We start from the raw sequence: 24,904 nt of genomic DNA, 5'->3' as shown, positions 1-24,904 counted from the left end.
TCAACGCAATCCCATAAATGACTGAAAGTAGGACTCGGTAAACTGAAGTGTTAAATCATTACAGAACTCCTAAAAAGCCCTCAACATGACATGTAGCTTTCCCAAATGCTCTGATTCCCAGAGACTAAGTGTTATAAGATGCTAAGACATCAAGTTCAATTGCAACTGTACAATGTTGACAGAATCTTTTCTACCAAAGATGTTTAATAACCTACACTGATCCTTATATATATTGTGGTGCATGATTTAAAATTTATTGACTAAAAAGTCACACACATGTACATACACATACATTCTGATCTAGCTCCACCCACACACAAATATTAACTCAATATTAATAAAAATATAAATATTTATAAGTACAAGCTATGAATAAAATTATAGGGCAATTAATGGGAAGGTGAGAAAAGTTCTTGAAGGATATAATGAATAAGAATTTTCAGCTACATGTTTTATGAAGATATCAAGGTTAAATAGTGTCACTTAAATGTTCTTATCCAACCTCCCTTCCAACTCTACAGTTTTCCTGAAGCTGTGTAATTTCAAACAGAAGGCCACTTTTCAGAAAAGTCTGAAGCAGATCACAATTCAAACCAGGCAACCAGATTCTCCTACCGTCTAACTATCGAAGAAGTTATATAATTGTCTTACGTTAAAAATGTAGTTTATGAATGATAAAAGCAACTTTTAAAAGTCTTATTCTTGAAAAGAGATCTGTACACTATTTCCAATTTGTGAAATCACGACACCTGTTAACTGGAACGATTTTGTCATAAGCAACATATTGTAAACAAAGCACAGGCTTAGACTAAAAAGATAATTTGGTTGATATTTCATTTTCTATAAATACATTGAAAATAAGAAATGTTGACTTTAGAATTAGCCAAAAAATCTGATTTGCAAAAGACACAAAAATAGATCTTAAGCCAAAATATTAGAAAAGATTAAAAACAAAATTTGCAAATAAGCAAAAATGTGCTATATAATTATGTTACTTATGTATTATATGCAAACACCTTAAATTTCTATGCATTGTGATTAGTTCAAATAACAGTTTTCTCCATTAAAAAAAGACAAAACAATGTGAACAAAAATGGAGACTAGCTTCTGCATAAAACAAACAAAAACAACTTTAAAAATATGTGATTTTGAAGAAACAATATAAATTATCTGGCTGGATGTCTAAACAAGTTATAGAACTCCTGCTCCTCCTTTTTTAATTCAAACTATTTCGAAGAATTGTCCTCTTATCATTACATTTGACCCTTTGAGTATGTGTATCCTTGAAGAATTCAGGTAAGAAAACATTGTGTATGAAAATGTACATTTTTACCATATTGTTGCTTACACCAAAATGTAATAAAGCATAGTGACTCACCTGAAAAATTGTTGGATATCCAGGAATTCTCCTAATTTAAGTTACCTAATTCTTGTCACTCTCTGTAATCCAACTCTGTTACCATGGCCTAGACATATTTGTGATATTACAATAACAGAACACATCCTGAAATTTATAAAATTTACATGAATCTTCTAGCGCAGGATTATTTTCCGTAGACATGAACTCTCTCAATTGTTTGAAGTTCCATGTTTGCAACAATAATGAAGATTTCCAAGATATAAAACTGTGTTCTACATTTCTTACAGTTTATGAGGCACCCCAAAAATTAGGTCTTTGTTCTGAGAAGCAGTGAAATAAGGGTTAAACACCTTCACCACCAAAATAATCAGCATGGGTGGAGCACAATATTCCATAATTTAAAAAATAACAAAATAAAACTTTAACCTCAGAGTATTGCTAGGAGAGACTGAAGATAGAATTCCAGTGTTATACATTTCTTCATGTGCATTAATGCATTCAAGTTCTACCACCAGTACTATGCATTCACAAGAAACCCATGGGTTGCTTTCTTCTGGAACACTAATGGTGGAGAAGAAAGGAGAAAAGTTTTAGGTACATATATTTCTTCCTCTGATGATCTTTTAAAGCTTTCGACAAAAATATATCCTTTAGGAATGTGAAAAGGATCATGTTCTTTTTCCTTTCTCTAAATATATGAGAAAGACAAAATATATAAGGAAAAACAAAATGAACAAACTGACATGTTATGAACGATTTATATACAGTATTCATTTTGCTAACATAAGGGCAAGTGTAGAATTATAAACTTTATCATAAACAAAATCAGAGTTTCAGGATCATATGCTCCTTACTTAAAATCCCACAAATAAAAATTTGTTTATGGAAAAATAGAGATATTTTGAATACTAAAGTCCTTTATTCAACAACACAGAAATTTCACAAAAACAACTTTACTGGGCAAATTGAATGTTTTTTTTTTTTTACTTTTTTTTTTACAGTTTTGTACATGCCCCATATGTAATTTTCTTTAATAAATACACCGTTTTCCAAAACTGCTTTTTTTATAATTGCACAAGCATACATACACCTTACACAAATATCTATTAGAAAATTTAATAGATAACTGCACAGTTCAGAATAGGAGAACACTGTGAAAGGAGTACATTTTGTGGCCCATGTTCCTGAAATATCTCTGACTTCCTTGCAATTATGAAAATAGAATCCCTCCTAACATAGTAGCTGTCTTTCATTCACTAGGAATACAGATCTCAGTGTGAAACTGCCAAATTTAATAAAAACAAAATCTGAAACATTTAGCTGTTACATGAAAACCAACTGTTAGATATCACTGTGAATCTAACCATGATCAAAGATCCACTACAGCTTTTTGCTGAACATATTTGACCCTAAATGGTGTTCATTGAACTGCTTTTTTTTTTCTTTTCATTATTCAATTACAGATACTATCAACTTTAAGACTTTATACACTTTAGTATTAATTGTATAACTTACATGTCATGGGTTCGGAATGAAAGGAATATTCCTTTCTTTTAGTGATTGTATAATATTAATTCATAAGAAGCCCGCTACCTCTTGTTCCCTATAAATGTGTTTAGAAAAAAAAGTTGGGTATTAGGAATTAAGCAGGAGACATTTTTATATACTCTTATACTGGAGGAAGACTATTGTTATTTCTCCCAAGGATGGATATATTTCTAGTTTGTACACATGCCTACACTTGTACATGGGTAGAATCCATCAGAAAACCTGTAGGCCTGGAAAGAGAGAGATTTGCATTATGATGTTCTTGTGATGTTCGGGTGCTGAATGACAAGAAAATTGGTGCACTATGTACCAACACCCCAAGGATTTTTCCACGCTCTTCCCAAATGCAGACAGAATGTGGCATCTCTTTGTGTACACCTAGAGAAAGCAAGACTTTTGTGTATGTAGACCTCTCTTAAAAAGTTCTATTTGGCTCATCTGATATTTAAGTTGTACAGACAGTCCACATGATCTATACTCTGATTGCTATATTCTGAATTTTCTTGCTACTGAATATGAAACATATGGTAATTTTTAAAAGTTACATTTCATTGGTATTTTAGAATCGTGAAAATATAAACCTTAAAATCACTCCCTTAGGGTTATACTGATATGCTTTACAAGTTCTCAGTACATAGACTTAGAGGGAAGAGAACTAGAGTGAGGCTGAAAGAGTAATATTTTGCTTCAGCATCATTAATGAGAACTTTATATGTACTCTACATTACATAAACAGAGTCTTACCAAAAACATAAAAAATTAGGTGGCGTAAACGAACAATATCAAGAATAAAAACATATAAGAGAATTAAAGAAAAGCTACACTCTTCCGTTTTAATAATCAACAGATTTTCTTTCATTAAAAAATTGAATTGACAAGTAAAACACCACATTTTACAATATACAGATTCATTAGTTCTTTAAGAAAATGAACAAACAAAAACACATCGAGACATGCAACACTAGCATGTATTTTAGACTCTTGGTACATTGCTATGAGATCTTTATATGTTATTATATGCCTAATTAAGCCTGAATAGAAAGAAGTTTGCTTCACCTCTGTAATAACAATCATCATTTTTCCAAAAAGCAAGGCAGGCTTACCATTCAAGTGTGAAAGTAAGTTTTCATTTACTTGTAATTAATTAGCAAATTTGTTTTAAAAATAAGTAAAAATCGAACTAGAAAGAACTCATATAGCTCTCATGTTCCCACAGCAGAAATAGAAATTCTAACTAGAAACCCTCAAAGGAATATACAACAAGTACAAAGCTATCTCAAAATTAATATACAACATGTTTTAGTTTGCGATTATTTCTCTCCTCTAAAAATGGACAGATGTAATAATACATAACGAATTTTCCTCAAAAACACAATTTGACCATAACTGTAGACCTTGCAGTCATATTCTAGGCAAGTTAATTAACGCACACTTGTTTTCCACATCAGCATTTGTAAGTAACTTATTCATCCGTCCCTCCAGAATGCTCATGATGAAGTGCTCCTTCCACATTTTTAAAAATCTCCTGTTGTGTTATTTCTCATCCAAAACTACAAGAACCCTTTTTAAAATTATTTATCCACTAGTCTCCCTCTAAAATTTTGCAATCCTTTCTATCTCAAATTATCTCTTCTCAAGTTATTTTTCTTTGCATGATCCATTTTGCTAACATTTTTCAAAAGGTTAATGGATGCCATCGGCTAAAATAACTGGCTAGGAGATAAAGAACAACAACAAAAAAATGAGAGTAACAGGGCAACTTTGATACTCCGTGTTTTTGCTAAACTTTTATTGCTGAAGCTGAAAATAGTCTCTATAACCTGACAAAAAATAAGTAAACTTCTTAGGTGTCATGTCACCACAAATAACGTTTATCCTCCTTAGGAACCCTGACTGCCATAAGAAAACCAAACCCTACATGAAAAGGTAGCCTAGGACCTATGAAGCATTATTCTTTTGTATTTGCAGGGCTGTTTGAATTTACGGAATCCACAGACTAGGGTCCTGCCTTCTCAGGAATGATAGCATCATCGAGTGACAAAAATGGACATGGGAGCAATGGACCATTTCAATGAGGGCCTAGGGGAAGGCCACTAGTCCAACTGGGAGGCTTTGAGAAAGGAAGATAAAAAAACATTTAAAAGCCTCACTTTTATGAATGTGTTTAATTCTTTTTAACTTAAAAATATACCTAGGCATGGCTCAATGCAAGAGGCCTTGATGTGCTCGAATTTTAAAACAAAACTGTTGACTTGCTATACATGGACTTAATACATTTGGATACATTTTATTGTGTATTTTTCCTACTAAAAAAATAAGGCAAAAATAAAAAAAAAATGAACAAAAAATATATGCAGCCCATGCTGGGTTGGTAAAAAAAAAAAAAAAAATTAGTCTTGGATTTCTCCCCCTAAGATATGATACTTTATTCTGTATCCTAGAAAAACACTGTTTAAAAAATTTTTATACAACTGATTCTGCATGTTCCAACTACTCTGAGTACTCCGCCTTACAGTGCACCCCAAGACAAGTCAACTACACTAAGTATTTGGGAGGTATACCCTTCTGTACAGCTCGTTTGTAAGCAATGCAAGTGCATAACCACTACTCTAATATAGTGCTCAAAAGATTAATTGAAACTTTCATCACATCTTCCCCTCTTATAACAATACAACTGAAGGTAATTGCCGGATGCATCATAATCTTTTCGTCTTGTAAAACTTGGCATCAAGTCTCTACGGAAAGATGCATGGCAAAACACGCCACTGCTGTTGCTGCTTCTAGAAACAACTGGCAAAAAATATTTAAAGCTAAAATTTATTGCTCCAGATTTAACTTGCAGAACCATACTGTTGTGTACAAACTGTTAATCTCCATAGATGCTCAGACGTGATTGTCTCCTTGTGTCTAAACACACAAAATACAAGCTGCTATCTGTACAGTTTTACAGTACTGAAACACATATATTTGAAAATGAAGTATAGATATGTACTTTGCAAAGATACATGATTTTACAGCAGGGGTTTACCCAAACTTATTTTTTACAGCCACTTTCAAAATAGACAACAACTTCACTAGTATAGCTAAATTACATCAGAGAAAGAATCAGTGTATTGAAATAGAATGGCCAATTCCCCAAGCTCCCAAATTATTTTTGTCTTTTTCTTTTCTTTTCTTCTCCTTCTTTTTTTTTTTTTTTTTTTTTTGAGGAAACCCCTATACATAAAATGAAAATAATATCTGGATATTTTCTTCAGTGGTGGACTAAGCAGTTTCTTAAAACAAGACATTAGTTTGCCCTTCACTTCCAAATGCCTTGAAAAAGATATACTACTGCCTTAAAAGAACCATCGGAATGCTTCAGCGCTGGGAACAGGTGTTCTCTATAAAAAAAAAAAAAAGCAAGAAAACAAGTTAAGCTTTCTTTAATGCGGATATAAAATTAGGTTTTTTTCCTCTATACTTCAGCAATATTTTTAGTTATCTATACACAACATAATGACTTGTATATTTTAACTTTTAATAAAAAAATTAATGTAATGTTGTATCTTAGAATATTATAAAAATTAGAATATTTAATTTAATTCTAATGTACTAAATATAATGATTAAAATACATTGGTCTTAAAAAAAAAAAAGAGGAACATAGCCTAGAATACAGATAGTAATCAGAATAAAGGGGAAGGTTCAAGCTATTAATCAATCGATAGCAGGGAGATGAGCCAACAAGTGTACTTAACACCTGTATCTGCTACATACATATGCATCCTATGTAAGGCTGATGTTTATAATTCAGTAATTTCTTTATTCTGGGGAATTTCTTTTATGAAAGGACCACAATAAATATTACATCAGCATTACTTATATCACTTAACAACAACTAATGATAAACATTTCTGCATATACTCTAATCGGAATAAGGCTGACAAAATATATTACTATTTTATAATAAGTCTGCATTTTCAACCAATTAATGCATATATACGAAATCAACTTACACCTAATAATGATACTCGATGGAACATAACTACCCTTTTGTATCATAAAATATACTACAGCTTTCCAAAGGAGTAATAACCTAGCACCAAAATATGAGCACTTCTTTTAACAAAAAGTTTTAGTTACTATGGGTTTTTTTTGTTAAACAGCAGTTAAGCATTGAGTTTTTCTCTATATATTATTATAGCAATTAATCGTGCCATTCCTTTCAAAAATCTGAGAATCACACGAGCACATATTGAAGATACATAAAAAACAAGCTAAGCATAAATTTTCCAATAGGGGCAAATGAGTTGATTTTATTCCTTAGACCAGTTCAACAAGCCTGTGTAGACTATAAGATGGCTGCTGAGGATAAATAAGTATACAAATTGGTATGTTGAATGTTACCAAAATATAACACGCACACATGCATACCTTGTAAAAAGAGTGTTAACAACACTTGAATTTCATATTTCAGAAAAAAACAAAAATTCTACTATAAACATTTTTTGATAATTGGGGTTAACAAATATATACTTTTTCACATAACATTTTGTTAACACAGTCCTACTATAGTAATGCCATCTAAAAATAAAAGTGTATTGATTGATTAAGATGTCAACTGAAATTTAAATGAATAAAATAATTCTTTTGGAAAGCAGAGCTATTTTCGTTATCTATGCTAAAAAATATTTCAAAATAATTAATCTCACAGTTAATACCATAAATTTTAAAATAATGTGTTCAGAACAAACTAATATTATCTGATCCAAGTTTGCATATATGTACATACAAAAATTTTTAACTTGTGAATTATTCTCTAAAAGCCCAAATGAAAAAGTTCAATGTTCCCATAAAAATAGTCCCTATCTTATTATTTTACTACTTATTCCTCATAGTTTCATGTTTTCTTCTCTCTAGCTCACTATGCATACCTAGATCCCCATCATTTGCTTGGTTGGTGAGAAAAACTCCTTTACTGCTTCCTAAAGTTAACTTTTGAATAATAAATGTAATAATTATATATGCTCATCACATTTAATCATTATTATAGGAACTATATTAAGTAATAAGAAACAATATATTCATTCTAATATTCATGCGTCATACACACACACACACACACACACACACACACACAAACATATAAGCAGTAAATGAAAATTTAGTTTATACCAGATGCTAACTTGCTGCCTGATGCCAACTAAGAATAAATTTTATATAAGTATGCATACTTATATAAATGTAGTCATTTTTAACAAGATATGTTAGATCCAAGCATATCCATGCAATTAGATTCACATATGAAAAATAAACAAGTGCATATATATTCATGTATATTCACATTTACATGTATAGTATATGACGGAGATGCCAACTTACTCTCAGATGCCAACTGGAAACAAGATTGTAAGTATATACTTATATAATTTTGTATCTTGATAAATATATATGTTTACGAAGATAAACAGAAAAAAATATATGGAGTGCATTTTTTAAATGAGATGAACTCCTTATGTCTTAAATGCATTTTTAAATCTCTTTCTGACTCTTTGCTCTTCCTGCGCCCCTTTCCGCAACTTGATTTCATTTGCAAAATTTAGAAAAAGCAAGCTTTATAAAATGCCACCTGAGATCGAAGGTCATTGTTTTGAGGAAAAATATAAGCACTTCTCAATGCTTCTTAGAACAAAAATTATAATTAGATAATGCAAAAATGAAAAAGGCAAAAAGCTGGTTTTCTATATTAACACAATCTCTCACAAAATAGCTCTGTGATGTGTACATACTACTGTGCATACACTGAGACCAGTATGTATCTCCATGTATAAGGATATGGACAAGCCACTGCTCCAGGGAAGGGAGAAGATAAGCAGGGAAGCATCTCTTTAAAATGATTTCTCTCTTATATTAAGATCTTTGAGGTCAGAAGCCTAAAAATGATTAGTAATCATCTAAAATGTGTGAGAAAAGAAGAAAAGCACCAGCATATCAATTAGAACAAATTATCAAAGCAGTCACTAGAAATTTGAAGTGTATGTTTTCTAAAAGTTTTATTTCAGGGTTAAAAAAAAGCAACAAACCTTAATGTCTCACAGGCCACACAAAACACAGGCATATCCAAACTCCTGCCCAATTTCACTGGACTCACTAGAAATTTACTGTAGGGCTGGACTGAGTTCTTTTCAAAATGGATGAGGCAATATTGTTTTCGTAGGTAAAATATTGAGTTATATTGCAGAATTTTGATTAAGTCTGTACTAATTTGGGGACATATCTTCTCTAATTTTGTCAACTAAATAGGGCATCTTTGTAGGAAGACTTTTATTTTAAATGGTGCAGGAGTTCTGACCACCAACTCGGGGGATTACACACCCTGACCAGCTACCTTTGGGTTATATCAATTCAGGAGTCCCAGCTGGGGAATCACACTCTTGATGAGATTACAGTGACTTTCTGGATCTCAGTGATGCTTGCAGGAAAATCGTTATCCTGAATGACAGAAAAGGCAGATTCCCCAGGAAGAGAAGGGGCCGGGGAGGTAAAGAATGGAATTGAGTTGACCAGCATTGTTTAAGGCAGCCTTCACTGCTCATGCAGGTGCAAACACTGACAAACAGCAGCCTTGCTCCCAGGAGAACTGGGGAGAAACCTGCAGTTCCAATACTTCGGGTACTGCTTGTAAAGCTTAGTGTTCTGGAGGACTCACCTCTATGTGAGCCAGATATGAAACAACCTTCGAGCTTAAAGGAATAGCTTCTGTTTCCCTCCTAAATAATGTTAAAAAGCCAGCACAGTTCTTTGAATGGAAGAATGATGTTTATCCAAGCCCAAGTACCTTTTACATTTAATATGTATGTATGTATGCATGGATGGACGGATGTGTGTATGTATGTATATATGTTCTGAAAGGAATGTATTTCAGTTTGATTTTCATTAAATCAGCAATTAAAGACATGATTAAATAACATAAAATGAATGAGATTACTAAAAGCTGCCACCTTAAGAATTAAGCATAACTTTCTCTTTTCTGGTGCCTGCTAAACAGTCACATAGATTATGGCATCTTGGGGCTGACCAAGCCTCCACATACTCTTGTTGAAATAGATCAAGTCTAATAAAAACTCACCTCCTAAAAAACTGAAAATGGAGTGTCTATAATTCTGTACACATGGAGATATGTAGAACTGGCTATTTATATCTTGATACAATATGTAAAATACAGCAGTATTCAGAATGCAATAAAACTAATCATTTTAATAGAAGTAGAGGGGTTTTCGAAGAACAAATTAAAAACAACTCAATGCTAAAATTTACTTCTGGCTGTGTGTTATAAATTGAGATAATAACGATGACCTCAGCAAATTCTGTAATTAAAATTAAATATTTCTTTCCAATGATTATTTTTAATCCAAAAATCTCAGTGATTTGCCTACAGAATTCTACTGTGAAACAGGATGGCTCTAATGCACTGATTTCCAAGTCGAAGTCAGTATCTTGGGGTATTATTATCCATACGCTAATCAAAAAACAATTTTCTCCGTTCCCACTTACTATTAATTAACAAAACACAAGTCATCTAATCATTTTCTGATTCCTATATAATGATTCTTTTTGCAACCAAAAGCAAAGCAATTTTAAATCATAGTTAAGCAACACAGCCTCTTGTAAAGTCTTTAGAAATACTGTTTTCTGTATGAGGGATCCCACTGTAAGTTTTTTAGACTCCTGGGCATCAAAGGCCTTGAAATTGGCAACTCCCACTCAATTTGATTAATTTCTTCACACTAGAACTTGAAAACCTTAATGAATCACTGAATTTTGCAATAGAAAGTATGTGAATAAATATGACAAAAGATAATAGTAGGTCCCATTGTTTGCCTTTATATATTTGACTATATTTTGTTTTGGCTTCATATGACACTTTCAACCTTTGGGGTGTTTCAGATGAAAAGGAAAAGAATTCCTGATGGTGGAAAAAAAACCTTTTTTCCCATGATTTGATTCACAAAGAATGCTAAAATGTACAGGTTAATGTTTTTACTGACAAAATTTCAAAACCTACTTGGATAAATGGAAAAATGTGTTATAAATAATATTATAAATGTGACTATACACACAGGCACATTAACACAAATCGTTGGATAATTAGTTGGTCTAAAATGATACCTAGCAAATGTTACAGGCTCCCCAGAATGTTTTCAGCAGAAATATGTTTCTATATCCTTTTATAAACAGCATATTTTAAAAATCATAGTCCAGCAACTATAATAGAATTATTAGCAAGTACAGGTATAAGATTGGTTGAATCAGTCCAAGAGAACTAATTTATGATAAATCATAACCTCACAGTCCAAAATTTGCTATTATAATTAAAAACTTTATATTTTAATAATACCTTAATTTAAAAATAGGTGGATTGATGTTTGCACTGCTTCCACTTTTTAAGTTATATCTAACTTTCTCCTCCTGTCCTGCTATAATATGTATGCATCATGTTATATCTATCTCAGATGAATTTTTCTCATAATTCAGATTTATTATATAAACTATATAGGACATCGGTATACTCACATCTGATGTTGGCCATTATCCAGATGTAAACTAAAAACACCTATCAATATTACCATTAATTTGAATATCAGACTCCTCTTTAAAAGGAGAAAAGCACCAAATAAGTAACTGGATAATTTTATGACCCAATTTTTTTGAGGTCTTAAATATGATTCTAAGGAGCAGCTTATTTTTTGGTTTCCAAACTGACATTTGTGGCCAGGATTTTTCTGATTAACGGTAGAGAACTACAGATGGCTTTTTCATTAGTATTGATCCTCTGAGGGCTCCTGCCTCTTCCTCTTCCTCTTCCTCTCTTACCTACACAAACACCACCACCCTCACCATCACCACTGTGATGGCATGATTTTAGACTGTGACAACAAGACTTTAGAAGGTAAGCTGATTTTTGTAAATAAAGATGAGTTTACACATTGTGTTGTAAATTTGCTAGGTCAAGTCAATATGATGGTAGAGTCAGTTACAAAAACAACTGTCCAAAGGGGAATTTGCATATGGGGTAGGAGTGGGTGGGTAGGAAGGACAGTAACAGCTTACCATCATGATTCGTACTGGTCAAGAAGTGACCAGAAAAAGCACCCACTTTTGGCGCTAGTATCTAATGTAAATACTTTACTTAGGTAACTCACTTAATTACTGTGATATATGATTATATTTCAATTAACTTTGGTAAAACACTTCACACCACATCATTCCAACAAATTAGTAAATATACTCCACTATGAATAGGTAATTTAGTGATTAAAATGATCTTTGACAAATAAAAATAAAAATAAATTACAATGGAATGGTACTAGCAGAAAGCAGAAAAGTTTTCAATGATCCACAAATTAAAACGGTGTCTTCAAAAATATCATTTTACACAGTATTTTTAACCTTATGTGTAAGAGGGACTTGAAAGAAAATTAAAAGCAAAACTAAGTTTATAAAGCAAAATTTAGGTTAATAAAATCAATAATATACTGTCAAGAATGGTTAAAATATTTATATGCTTATGTGTCACTTAGGAATATATATAATATAGATGGTTATATTATAAATAAGTCTGAATACACACACACACACACACACAAACACACACACACTGCAGAGATAAAAGTTAAATAATTCTCTCTCTCCTCGATGATCTACTAATTCTTGTTGAATACAATAACATCTTTAGGTGGGATCATTGCTAATCGGCTACTGGAAACAACCAGCATGTTTTTCATGACCAGTTGCTGAACATTTTTGAAAATTTTGAACAATTTGAAAACAGTGAACTTTCTTGTTCTTTTGTAGAAAAAGAACTATTCATGTAAAATGTAAGAAAATGAGAGGTAACTTAAAAATATATTAAGAGGTGATTTTTATAACTAAGAGAGCTATGATTTGGACAGCTTCTAACTTATATGCAAATAAAATACAATTGTTACACCTAACCTCTATAAAATCAATTCAAATTATGATGCTTCTCTTTGGTTATTATAGATCTGAGAATTTAAGAAATATTCATTTTTTTTCTATTACATAAAAAGTAAAAAATAAGTTTAATAGAATTTTTTCTCAAGCTAGGTTCTGTAAAATTTTGGATGTAGTCATTAAACTTCATTTTGTTCAGAATCTTCTATGAAAAAACCCAACCATTGAGATAGATCCAGCCTAGAAACCAAAGCATGCTTCATGTCCATGAACTACTTAGAAAAATTTAGAGCAAATTTCAAACATTTCAGTCAAGTAAATGTTATCATCAAAATAATGTACTTGGTTAAAACAATATTTCTGAGAATAATATGAAGCTTTGGAATATTTAAAAAATTTTTAATAACTTCAATTACCATCTGATTGAATGCTCAATTCACAATCACTCTGACTTTTTGGTCTCTCTCATTAATTTTCTTTTTAAATAATAAAAGTAAAAGATATACTGTCAATAATTTTTAGAATTTAATTTTATCATGTTAAATTTATATTCTACTTTTCTCTTTAGAAATTTAATTTGGATAATCTCCCTCATTAAGGGGACATGCATTCTTAAGCATTCTCTACTACTATGACACCAGCAAGCCCTCCAATATTTAGATTCAAATTTTTCCTCAGAGAATTTCCATGAACCACTTTTTTGACAAGTATTATGTACTCCATCTTTGTCCAAACAGGCTCATTTTCATGTAGTTAACTAGCAAAGTAAATTAATAAGCCTTACTTTTTATCAGGCATATGATTTATAAGATGTAGTGACTAATATTCTTTTTTGTAATTTTTCTATATGTACAATTCTGTGTTTTCCAAGGAGTTCTCCTTACAATTATTTAAAACTTGTACTATTTTTTAATAATATGTTGTTTATGGGTGCTGGGTGGCCTCTATCTCCCTAAATGCCATTATTCATTTTGAGTACTGGCTTTCTCATCTTGGCCTATGTTTCTACTTGCAGCAAAAGAATTGCTCTTTAAAAATTAGAAGAAACTAGTTAGTTTTCCTGAAACTATTTTTTCCACTATGGTAAATGGGGGGAAAAATGCTATGTGGGTCTAGTGGGTCTAAATTCAGATTCATGGTATCTTTCCAAAAATTTCAGAGAGACATTAACCATTAACCATTTCCACTAATTTATTATTTACACCAGAGTCAAGAAGATGACCTTGAACATGATAATCCTTTCTGCCAATAGGCAACTTTCTGATTTCTCTTTAATCTGTAACACTACAATCTGCTTGCCTACCCTCCCTTTCTCCCTTCTTCCCTCCCTCTCTTTTCTTCCTCTACTTCTTTCTTTCAACATGGCCCTCTTATTCAGGTCAAACAAGAGTTTCCAGTACTCTGTAAGATGTGTTTGAAATAACAAATCATATTGTAGATTCTCAGTATGTTCAAATGATCAAGGCAAGTATCCTCCTTTCTTCTTATCCATTGAAAAATTCTGGAATACTAATAGATAACTTAATCTGTCATCATGTAACTCCATGAGGTAGCCAGGTAGAGATCATCGATAGCAATTTGTACTTCTTATCTAGATCTGGGGAATAACCAAACCAAGGATGAATCAGGAAATTCCAAGACTTTTAAATAGGTATGCGATGCTTCCAGAGTTTTCTAAAATTTCAATTATATCGTATTAAATGCGTCCATTTCTTGGACTGAGAATTAAGAGTGTAAGTAGGAAACTAAGTATCCTGGATGAAATAAGACAGAGTTAAGAAATTACATGGGTATTTTAAAAAGGCAGTTAAGAATGAAGAAAAATTTGAATTTCTTAAGCTAGGGGGTGGTGTGTGTGTATGTACTGTATATCCACAGCACTTACTACAAGTCTTAGAAAATTACAGTCCCCATCTAAAGATTTGTTAAATTGAATTGATCAATGGTTTACCACATACTCAGTAATATACCATGTATTGATGAATATATAACATAGGTACAAACTCGCCTAGAAGACACACTATTTATAGAAATACATTTAAATTTTACTCCTTATCTTGTTAACATTGGTCCTTTTACAAATATAATTTTTTTCCTCACTACAGACTTGTTCAATAATGCTGTTGCTGTCACTAAACTATTGTTTTTCAAATGTTTTTGACTCTAACAGAAATACATTTGACACAGCAGCCTAGTATATGCATACCCTTACATTTACACCTACATACATAACTGAAACAGAAGTTTAACAATATGTACTCTTACTACATGTGATACACTTATATATTTTCTGTTCTACTCTATTTTACTCTATTTTTTAAAAATTCTAGTGCTAAGCCAACACCTTGCTTTCATGGACCACTAATGTGCTGTAAGTTGGAGTTTGAAAAACACAGCTTCATACCACACAAATAACACATTTATGTGAAGAGAATCACACAAGGAAAATCTAAAACCATTCTACGCCATAATGAATTTAACTCTCTATATAGCAGCCTTACATAGAAGATCCAATAATATTTCCTTTGGGGGAGAAAAAAGTGAGTGTTCTTTATTTTGTTTTTCATGAATGAAAATTAGAACACACAAAGTATTTCATGCTTACTAGAAGATTCTACATCTTCTCACCTGTCATTTATCTATGTACAACTGAAGATTTTATCTCTTTTCCTTATTCTTGACTCCATTAAAACCATGACTGATCTTATTTAACTTATAAACAAGAATATTTCCCATAGATAAATCTTTTCCCAGCACAGTTATTTTTCTGGCACTAATTCACCATCACTTAGACTCATCATTCCCACATAATTAAATTTATATAGTCTGTTATTCTTTTAAAAATGTATTTCATCACTACACTATGTAAAATTTTGGAGAAAATGTATCTTCTGTGGAATTTGCCAGATTTGCTGAAATACACAGAAATGCCCATGACTCTTCCTGATCTTTAAACATATATCCCTTTCTCATCTCATTATACTTGATCTCTATTCTTTTGCTACAATCAATCATCCAGGCATTTTTTTTTTTTAAGTCCTTGAGCAAGAAACAGCACATTCAGCACAGTTTTCCCTATAGTTTGACACTTTCCTCACTCTCTCAAGAATGTCTTTGGAAATATCAATTTAGATATTTAGATGCAGATGATGAGACCTAAATGGGATCCCATTTTCCATTTGGGGGTATTCTCTTGGGGGTATTCTCTTTTAGTTACACTTTGTAACTATTACAGTAAATGTCTCAAAGGCATAAGTAAAAATAATATCAGCTATAACACAATCTGTTTTCTCTCGTCTCTAAATCAGCTGCCACTCCACTGAACTCAAGCCTCAGGTCTGACTCCCAAACCAAATGTACTATGTCAAACCATGAAAATCTTCCTTAATTTTATAGTGTCCATTTACTGCAAAACTTTTATAACTGCAGAAACAAAGCAGACATCCATATCCTGTCTTGACAAAGTTCCTTCTAAATACATACTGCATTGCTCCCTGGCTTGAATATTCCTTTCTTTTTTGTTAATGCTGTCTTGGTTAGTATTCCAAATCTTTTAGGACTTTTCACTATTTTCTCCCCGAACACCAAAAGCCTTTTCTATCACCGTTCACTAACTTTCTTTACTTCAAAAGTTCTCTTCTTATTTAAAGCAGAAAAAGAAAGCTCTGTATAGGCATAATGTATGTCTACCTGTTTTATACATTCCACACACCCCCCCCCCCCCACACACACCTATCTTCCAGGACAGAAGTAACTACAATATTCTGATATTTGTTAAATATGTTCTTCAATTAGCATTAATAAGCATATAACCAGTTATTCTTTACAATGATTTTCTTAAAGTCACTAATTCACTGTATCTGTCCAAATAAAGAAAATAGTAGCCAAAGGTACTGAGTTAGTAAAGTGAAACTCTCTCTCTCTCTCTCTCTCTCTCTCTATTAAAAGATTAATTAATAGTGGTGGTGTGCCTTTGGTGAGGAAAGAGGAAGAGCACTAAATTATCTAAATTGGTTCATCACATTGACTGACTCCCCTAGGAAATTCAAGCAGTTTTCATTGGCATTTGACAGGTATAAGCACATAGAAACTTGTTTATTGGGTTTATCTCTTTGCAAGTGAAATCAAGCCAAATCTTTGGTGAACTGGATGATTAAAACAAATGTTCAGAAAACACAAGCTACAAAACAGTCTACCTGGGTTTTAATTACTGAAAACTATAAGTAACCTGTTGGTGCACTGAATTCTCTCTAAATATAACTGTCTTCTACTCTACTATTTATCAATGACTTTAAAATAAGGAATGAGAAATTGCATAGCATCTGTCGGTATAGAAAGAATATTCACCTATGTACAGTATTAAAAAGTTGTAAAGTAGTTTGATATTATTCTCATCTTATAGATGAGGAAGTAAAGTCAGAGAAGTTATACTGAATATTTAACATTATTTAAGTGGTAAGTTACTTGATATCAGTGGCTCTTCCCACAATCTATCATCTAAATATGGCCACATGGCCCAAATATAGTTTTAAATTATAAAAGAATTCAAAAGCCAAGAAATTAGTAGTATATTTTCTAATTATAATTTGTATTTGGTTTGTATCAGCCAAAGAAATACAGCTTTACTATCGGTTTTTTGAAAAAGTAATATTTTGCTTTGCCATTTTTTTTAAAAGTAAAGAAATGTAATTTTAAATAGATAGGTTAAAAATTAAGAAATACAAAAACAGAAAAAAATCAACATGTTCCTCTCATACCTGACTATGGATTATAATGTTTTTAAAATAAATTAAGAGAAAGCCCTGAAGTTTCACAGAGGAAAAAATATTTCTCATAATGTTTTAGAGTAGAAGTTAACAAGCCTGCTGGGATCCTTTTAGCCCCTGCAGAGCTAAGTCTTCAACATTATTAAATGGCTGTCGCATCTGAAGTATGGTGCAACATAACTCAATAAACAACAGAAAACATATGATCCTGAATGCAGGGAGGCTTTTCGATTATCCTGCAGAATAATTCAATTTCAGGACAGGTGTTTGCATGTGATGGAACAAGATATGACTGAAGGATAAAACCACCCATGTACCCCTCCCTCAAGATTTTGAAACTCCAATGGATAATAGGATAATGCTGGATGGAAAAGTATGTTAGGAATGAGCAGAAGCACTGCAGCACAAGTGAAGGAACAAAATTATGCATGCACATGATCTTCAAAATGTCCACTGATTATGAAAAACCTTTGTCTAAAAACAGGTTTTTGTAAAAAAAAAAAAAAAAATTGGTATTTTCTAGAGTGCTCTATTTCCCCAGCCAAGATTACCTCACATTCTTATCAGTGACTGAAAATCACACTTATAAAAAATGAAAGACTTTACCATTAACTTTGGGTTCACTTCTACTTTTTAAAAACTCATCGAAAAATAAGAAGAAAGCTAAAAAAGAAGTAGTCCTTTCTCCAATTTGTAAATTACATGGGCCTTCTGCTAAATCTTGAATTTAACCTATTATTTTAATTAGATATATTATAAACACATGAGTTTAAAAAAATATTCTGTATAATATAAGTAAAAATAAAAGTCAGAAATGGAAGCAGATCTACTCATGAAATTTACTGGATAGTAGGACCTTTTGTTATGCTTCAAAAGTGAGTTGTTTTCTGGTAAAAGTGAACTACATATTCAGACAATCTGACCAATTGAGGTTGAACAGTAAGTTCTGAACATCAACTACTTCAGAAGGAGTAGTTGCAACCTATTTCTGGGGAATACTCAAATAGATTTATGTGTTACTTTTCATTTCAGAAAGAATATTCTACTGTTGTATGCAGGGTCATCCCAACATAGACCTTCAGTCTCCAGCCTGGTAAACCAGAGCAAATATGGATGAAATGGCCATTGTTTTTGTACACCTTTCAATTTTTAGTCTTGACTATTTTTATTAAATTGTTCTGCATTTATCAGTCTGTAAGTTTAACTACACAAAACTTAACTCATCACCCATGAAAAGAGTTGGCTAAAACTAACCAAAATGTGCAGCAATACAGAAATTATTAATTCATTGAAAAATTTAAAAACCAAGAACATTCTATTTCCCACATCACTAGACAGTTTCCTTTCTTATTTAAAATATGCAATATTTTTTCCAGACTAAAGTCTGAAGTTAGTTGTTGATTTGTTCTGATCTACTTTGTATTTTGTTTGATGATAGTTGAATTTCAAACAAATATTCTTATAGGATAATTTACAAATGGATTTTAATTATTTTGATTTTATTATTTTTAGCTGCTATCCAAAAGATTGCTTATAATTTACATGATATTTGGTTAGGTGACAGTATTACTTAAACTTAGGAATTATTTAAATTGTATGATTCTTTAAAAACAACTTTGACCACCTTGTATTGAATCTGGAAAGAGAGTCTCATTGGACTCATGTTACAGTCTGGTACCTTGGCTACAAATCTATTATAACTTTAGTTGTAGCTGAACTTTTCTGTGCTTTTTTCTTATCATTTATGAAATTAGTATCTTTTCCTGTGTTATTTCATTATATTTTAGTGTTAATATATTATCATTTTGTTTGAATTTATTGAAAAATTCCTCTTTCCCTCTGATAGTAATATATTTGCATTTTGAGATTAAAACAAAAATTTATATTTTTATACTAGTATGTTTTTGATTCTTGAAACTAAAAACTGAAAATTCATTTTTAAATTATGATCTAAAACTAAAAATATAAACATTCATATTTTACCTATAATTTTTTAAAAAGTCATCAAACTTCAAAAACTATGACATGTTTGATCATGTCATTGACTGGTTCCATTACTTAACTACACAGACCCTGAGTTTGAGTGACACACCTATTTTATGTATGGTCTACAAATGAATTTCCTCAGGAAGAATGTGCCATCTTTCTGCATAAATTGCAGACAATACTTCGTCCCAAATTTTATAATGGTCATTTGTGTGGTTGGGGCTCTTAGAACTTATCAGCATATATATAAAATGGGTCCCTCCTCCCCTAAAACACTCTTCTAAATTATCAAGTTTGGGGCAATATCTTGATGTTTTCCACTAAACCCTTTAGAAGTTCAACCTAATGGTAAAATTACTGTTGGCCAAGTACATTCAAGAGATAAATTTGAGAGAGAGAGTGGGGAAAAAAAAAGAGAGAATGAAGTTGTCTTTATTCCTGACTTTCCAGTTGCTCAGTCTCTTCACTCTAACGTGTGTGTCCCTTTCAAGTCCCTCTGCTAATAATACATGGAAAGCCTTGGTGGTGGCAGTGTGTTACTCACAGCAGAAAGCCAAGAGTGGGGGCAGGGAAATCTCCTGAGGCTCTGCTTACTAATGTAATTCCATAAATCAGCTAATGCGAGAGAAACCAGATCTGTGTGGTCTCTAATGCTGTCCCACAGAGATCAATCATGTCACCTGAACAATGTTCAAGGCCTAAGAGGCTAGGGTTGCCCACCGGACAATTTTATCCCTTGAGCCACAGCAGGTTGGAATATTTTTAAAAGTTAGACCTTAGCAGCAGAAATATAATGGCAGTGAATGAATATGAAGACTGAAGGATTACCTTTGTATTAGACAGAGTGCTATTATGTAACTTATTATCATACTATATAATCACATATTTCTGAAAATACCTGGGAATTTAATATCGATTATTTAGGATACAAGTTTTTAAGATAAGTTTTGTCACATAAAGGGCAAATTAGTGACAACTTTTAAATATAATAATTGACTAAATGGAAGTGTTATATGCAAATATACAGTGCATGATATCAGAAAAACTAAATTAGTTTTATGTTAATTGTTACCATATGAAATATTACTAAGGGAGTTATTTTATAAAAATATTTCTAAGCCTTTATGAAACAAAGCAACTGTGGAAATAAGTAAAGCAGTTTTAAAAGTAATGCTAGATGAGAAGCTTTAAAAAACGTGGACAAGAATCCCAACACATCCATGTGAGTGTGCCTTAATTTCAGTGTACTCATCCTGAAAATCTGCTTTTGCTTCCAATCTTTGGGATGATAATAAATCAAAGAGAAGAAGGGCACATGATGTTTGAAATAATGAATAAGAATATAAGTAATAGTTATGATCCAGATATTAATCGGTGACTATAATTTAAAGCCAAGAAATAATAGCTGCTAAACTTACCCCTGAAATCCACAGGTATATCCATAATAAATTCCCAAATCACTACCCTCAGCTAGGGCATCCATCCAATCTCTAAAACATCTCCGCAGATGATGATAACTTACAGGAACCAACTTAGAAAGGAAAGCAAGTCAGCAGAGGGACTTTTCACCAACCCACAACCCCTGCTCCAACTTTGGTTCAGTTATGTAAACTCTGTCACTCTGACAGGCAACTAGCTGGTTTCCTACAACCATAACTGTGTGGTTACACATGTGCTTAAGGCAATCATGCCACCATTGCCCTTTTTTAATGACCTAGATAGAATCTTACTCAATTACAAAAACAAACAAACCAGGCACACACACACAACTTCTTTTTCTTTTTGCCAAAAAGCATTCCACTAATAATCTTAGCCTTAAAATGCAATCCATTCTCTGGTAGAAAAGGTATGTAGTTAGGAATATATCTCCAGAGAGCTCTACAAATAGAGAAATTTGTTTCCCTACAATTCACACCCTACCTTCTGAAGAGTCTCAGAACTTTTGTGTACATGGATTTAAAAAAAAAAAAAAAGCAATACCATGGAATCATATGTGATCAAAATGCCTAAGGAATGTAAGCATATCAAGTTTGTTGGGAAACTATCAAAAGGAAGAAAAAAGGAAATTCATGAAATTTGCTTAGACTGATCAATCATCATAGAAACTTGTACAGAATACCTACTGGTACATTAAGTGCCTTCAGAGTGGTCATTTACCATGTCAATTACAATAATTCTGTGGTCCTATCCACTACACGCCCTAAATTAGGATGCAGGTAGTGTATGGGTCTAGCTAAAGAGAAGGCCTACCAGTAACACCAAATCTACAACTCTAGATAGTATAGTTCGAGAGGAAAAATAAAAGCCATGTAGTCTTTATCAACTGGGTAGTAATAGGAAATTTCAGTATAAACTAAATTTTAATTTCCTATGGGCCTTAGAAACCCAGAGAAGTTACAATAAATTAATCCAGAAAAGAAACTTTAAAATATAAGAATTTTTGCCACTTAAGAAAATACACAGAACTGCATTTTTATAATTGCTATTATCTTTGCTTAAACACAGTTGCCAAAGGAAATATAGTAACCCCTCATCCCCTAGAGTAAAGTCAAACTTTTGACAAAGAGGTGAGTTATTTTATGAGGAATAAATATGTGGATGAAACTGATCACAATAGATAATGCTATTAATATATACTGATACCAAAGTGCTATTTGTTTTAATTTATATTAACAAAACATCTGTATCTTATTTGTGTTCGTACCTGCAACAAAGATCTTTAACTCTTCTCTTTCATTCTTTGAAAGGCCAGTCCTTCATGGAGAAAACTCCTTTGAGCAGTGCTCACATAGTTTTATAGAATGCGCAAATATCCCTCTTATAACTCTGATAACTTGTGAAAGACACTCTCACCCTACAATCCAGCCCAAAGAATACTCTCAAATCCTTCATCCACCACCACCACCACCAATGTTCTCAAGTACATATGAACATCTGGCCACCTACTCTGTAAATTTTATCAAGGCGCTAAATATGATCACTCATCCATACTTCTTTGCCGAAAATGCCACCAAAAACACCTGATTTTCCATTTTCTCCTTTTTTGTTTTGACCGGGTTACCATGTGAAATTTCCACCAAATACATCAATCTCTGTATTTAACAAAATTACAAATCTAATTTAACAATTACTGTAATGAGAATCTCTAGATTGTTTTAAGAACATATAGGAAAAAGAAACTATTATTGACTATATAGGGCATCAATCAAAACTGTGCTTGGTGTACAGAACAATTTTGTAACCACAAAATGGTTACTTTGTTAAATACTGAGCCTAAAGCACTTTTTTTTTTTTTTTTTGGTAACTGAGTTTTAGAAATCATTTGTTTCTGAAACTATGTAAAAACAGTGTTTAAATAAAGTTACCATTGCCTGACCTAAATGAACTAATTGTATCCCTTCATTCTAAGTCAACATCTCCTTAAAAATTTCAGTTGGTGTTTGGCTTTCTATATTGTTTCTACTTTCTAAAAAAAAAAAAAAAAAAAAAAATCAAATGGGAAACAAACATTTTGTCATGGTAAGGAGAAAAACTGTTCTAGAAGGGACAGATCATCCCCTTTGAAACCACGTATTTCAGTTTCAATGATGTGTGTGTGTGTGTGTGTGTGTGTGTGTGTGTGTGTTTTAACGGGAACATAGGCTTGTGTGCCACAAACAGTCCTCACTGTTATAATTGGGCCACTATTAAGTCTCTCTTGGCCAATAAAAGTATATATAGAATGCGATGTGTCCAATCCTTTGGGCAGAGATGCTTTTAAAAAGAATAAGAGAGAGGAGGCATTTGAAACCACCAAGGGAAATTTTTGACCATATTGAATTTGAAACTTCTGATTTTTTAAACCAATTACATTAGTTTTCCCACAGAGATAAAAAGGAGGGGCGCCCTCCGCATGTGGAGGGCGGAACCCATGAAGTGCGGCTGGGGAGGGTGGTGCACAGGCCATGCTCTCGGCACACCACCTGCAACGGTGCCTCACAACCCAAATGAAGCTTCAGGAAAGGGGCACTGCATCTTGAAGCCAGACAGGAAGCCCTGAAGGGAAGAGGAGAGGGGAGTGAGAAGGGAGGGGAGGGAGACTGGGAAACAAGAAATCATCTCCTCTGACCTCTAGCGAAGTGCCAGGTTTTTTCTTTAGCTCTTCACATTTTCTAAATTTGCAGATCTGGTGTCCCGTTTTGCGGTTCCTGCAACTGCTGCAGACGCCACAGTTGATGAGCCTCTTGCAGGGCACGCAGACCCCACACCTTTTCCTCTTCTTCTTGGCCGGGTTGGCTCCGCCAGCTCCCCCCGAGGAGGACGAGGAGGAGGAGGAGTGATTCTGCGGGCAGTCTGCCAGATTGGCAATTTGAAACGCACTGTCTGTGACGGCTGCTGAGGCTGCTGCGGGGGAGTGAAGGGCTGTCATGACGATGACCCCTGGAGGTAATGAGATGCCCCCTAAAGCCGGGATAGCGGAAAAAGTCCCCACGCGCTCGGGGAGATTCATTATCTCTGCTTCAGCAGCGCCGCATTTGAGCTTGTTCATGCATTCCCCCGCCAAAGGTCTGCAGTGTTCAGGGGATAAGGTGGAGAGGAAATTAGTATTTGCCATTTGCAGCGACGGCTCTGGCGCGCAGCCAGCCTTCCCCAGCCGCTGGGAGTCGTTCCGGTGGTGCATGCTGGTCCTGCCGCCGCCGCCGCCGCCGCTGCCGCCGCCGCCGCCGCCGCCGCCGCCGCCGCCACCGCCGCCGCCGCCGCCGCCGCCGCCGGCGGCGGGGAGGATCGCGGAGGAGGAGGCGGAGGCGGAGGCGGCGGTGGAGGAGGATTTCCTGCCGCCCGCGCCGCCGCCTCCCCCGCCCCCGCCGCCGCCGCCGCCGCCGCCGCCGCCTCCCCCGCCTCCGCTGCCGCCGCCCCCGCCGCTGCCCCAGAGCATGGCGGTGGCGGCGGCGGCGGTGGCCGCGTTGTCGCAGTTCCAGGGGGACATGCCAATGCGCGCGGCGGCCGCGGCGGCGGCGGCGCTGCTGGGGAAGATGGGGGTGGTGATGCGCGCGATCTTGGCCGCCTGCGGGAAGGCGCCCCCGTTGGTCTTGTAGAAAGAGGTGGCAAAGGAGCGGTAGCGCTCCATCTCCGAGTTGTAATCCACAAGGCTGTTCAGGGCCCCCTCGGGCAGGTGGCTTTCCTTGGGCAAGCCCGGGGCCTCCGGGCTCGGCCCGGGCTCCACGCAGACATTGGTGTTCATGGTGCAGGGGGGGAAGAAGGGGTGCAGGGTGGAAGTGGGGACCGCCTGGTCCGACACCTGGGTGGGG

General features: G+C 34.1%; 1 protein-coding gene and 1 long non-coding RNA gene across 2 annotated transcripts in view; one reads left to right on the top strand and one right to left on the bottom strand.

Moving 5' to 3' along the window:
* Positions 1 to 2,257: 2,257 nt before the first annotated feature.
* On the bottom strand, positions 2,258 to 24,893 carry CXXC4 (CXXC finger protein 4). The gene is made up of 2 exons (XM_016159118.2): positions 23,725 to 24,893; positions 2,258 to 6,291 (listed from the first exon to the last, which is right to left on the bottom strand). Exons 1-2 carry the CDS (start codon positions 24,835 to 24,837, stop codon positions 6,247 to 6,249), a joined length of 1,158 nt encoding a protein of 385 aa, XP_016014604.2. The 5' UTR covers positions 24,838 to 24,893; the 3' UTR covers positions 2,258 to 6,246.
* Positions 23,943 to 24,904, top strand: part of LOC107517927 — a 78,359-nt gene continuing 77,397 nt past the window's right edge. The window contains exon 1 of the long non-coding RNA XR_001598686.2: positions 23,943 to 24,041. This is a non-coding gene — a long non-coding RNA (uncharacterized LOC107517927). The remainder of the gene's footprint in view (positions 24,042 to 24,904) is intronic.

The sequence above is a fragment of the Rousettus aegyptiacus genome, unplaced genomic scaffold (assembly GCF_014176215.1).
Source record: "Rousettus aegyptiacus isolate mRouAeg1 unplaced genomic scaffold, mRouAeg1.p scaffold_m13_p_10, whole genome shotgun sequence".
In the NCBI taxonomy this organism is placed as follows: domain Eukaryota; kingdom Metazoa; phylum Chordata; class Mammalia; order Chiroptera; family Pteropodidae; genus Rousettus; species Rousettus aegyptiacus.
Note: the sequence above shows the minus strand (reverse complement) of the source record. Positions and strands in the feature narration are given on the sequence as shown.

What these genes read in the sequence shown, in the direction of transcription:
- CXXC4 (XM_016159118.2), bottom strand. Translation starts at nt 24,837, where the DNA reads ATGAACACCAATGTCTGCGTGGAGCCCGGGCCGAGCCCGGAGGCCCCG. An exon ending in AACCTGGCACTTCGCTAGAG is followed by an intron (nt 6,292 to 23,724) that starts GTCAGAGGAGAT and finishes TTTTTTTTATAG; the next exon opens with AGAACACCTGTTCCCAGCGC.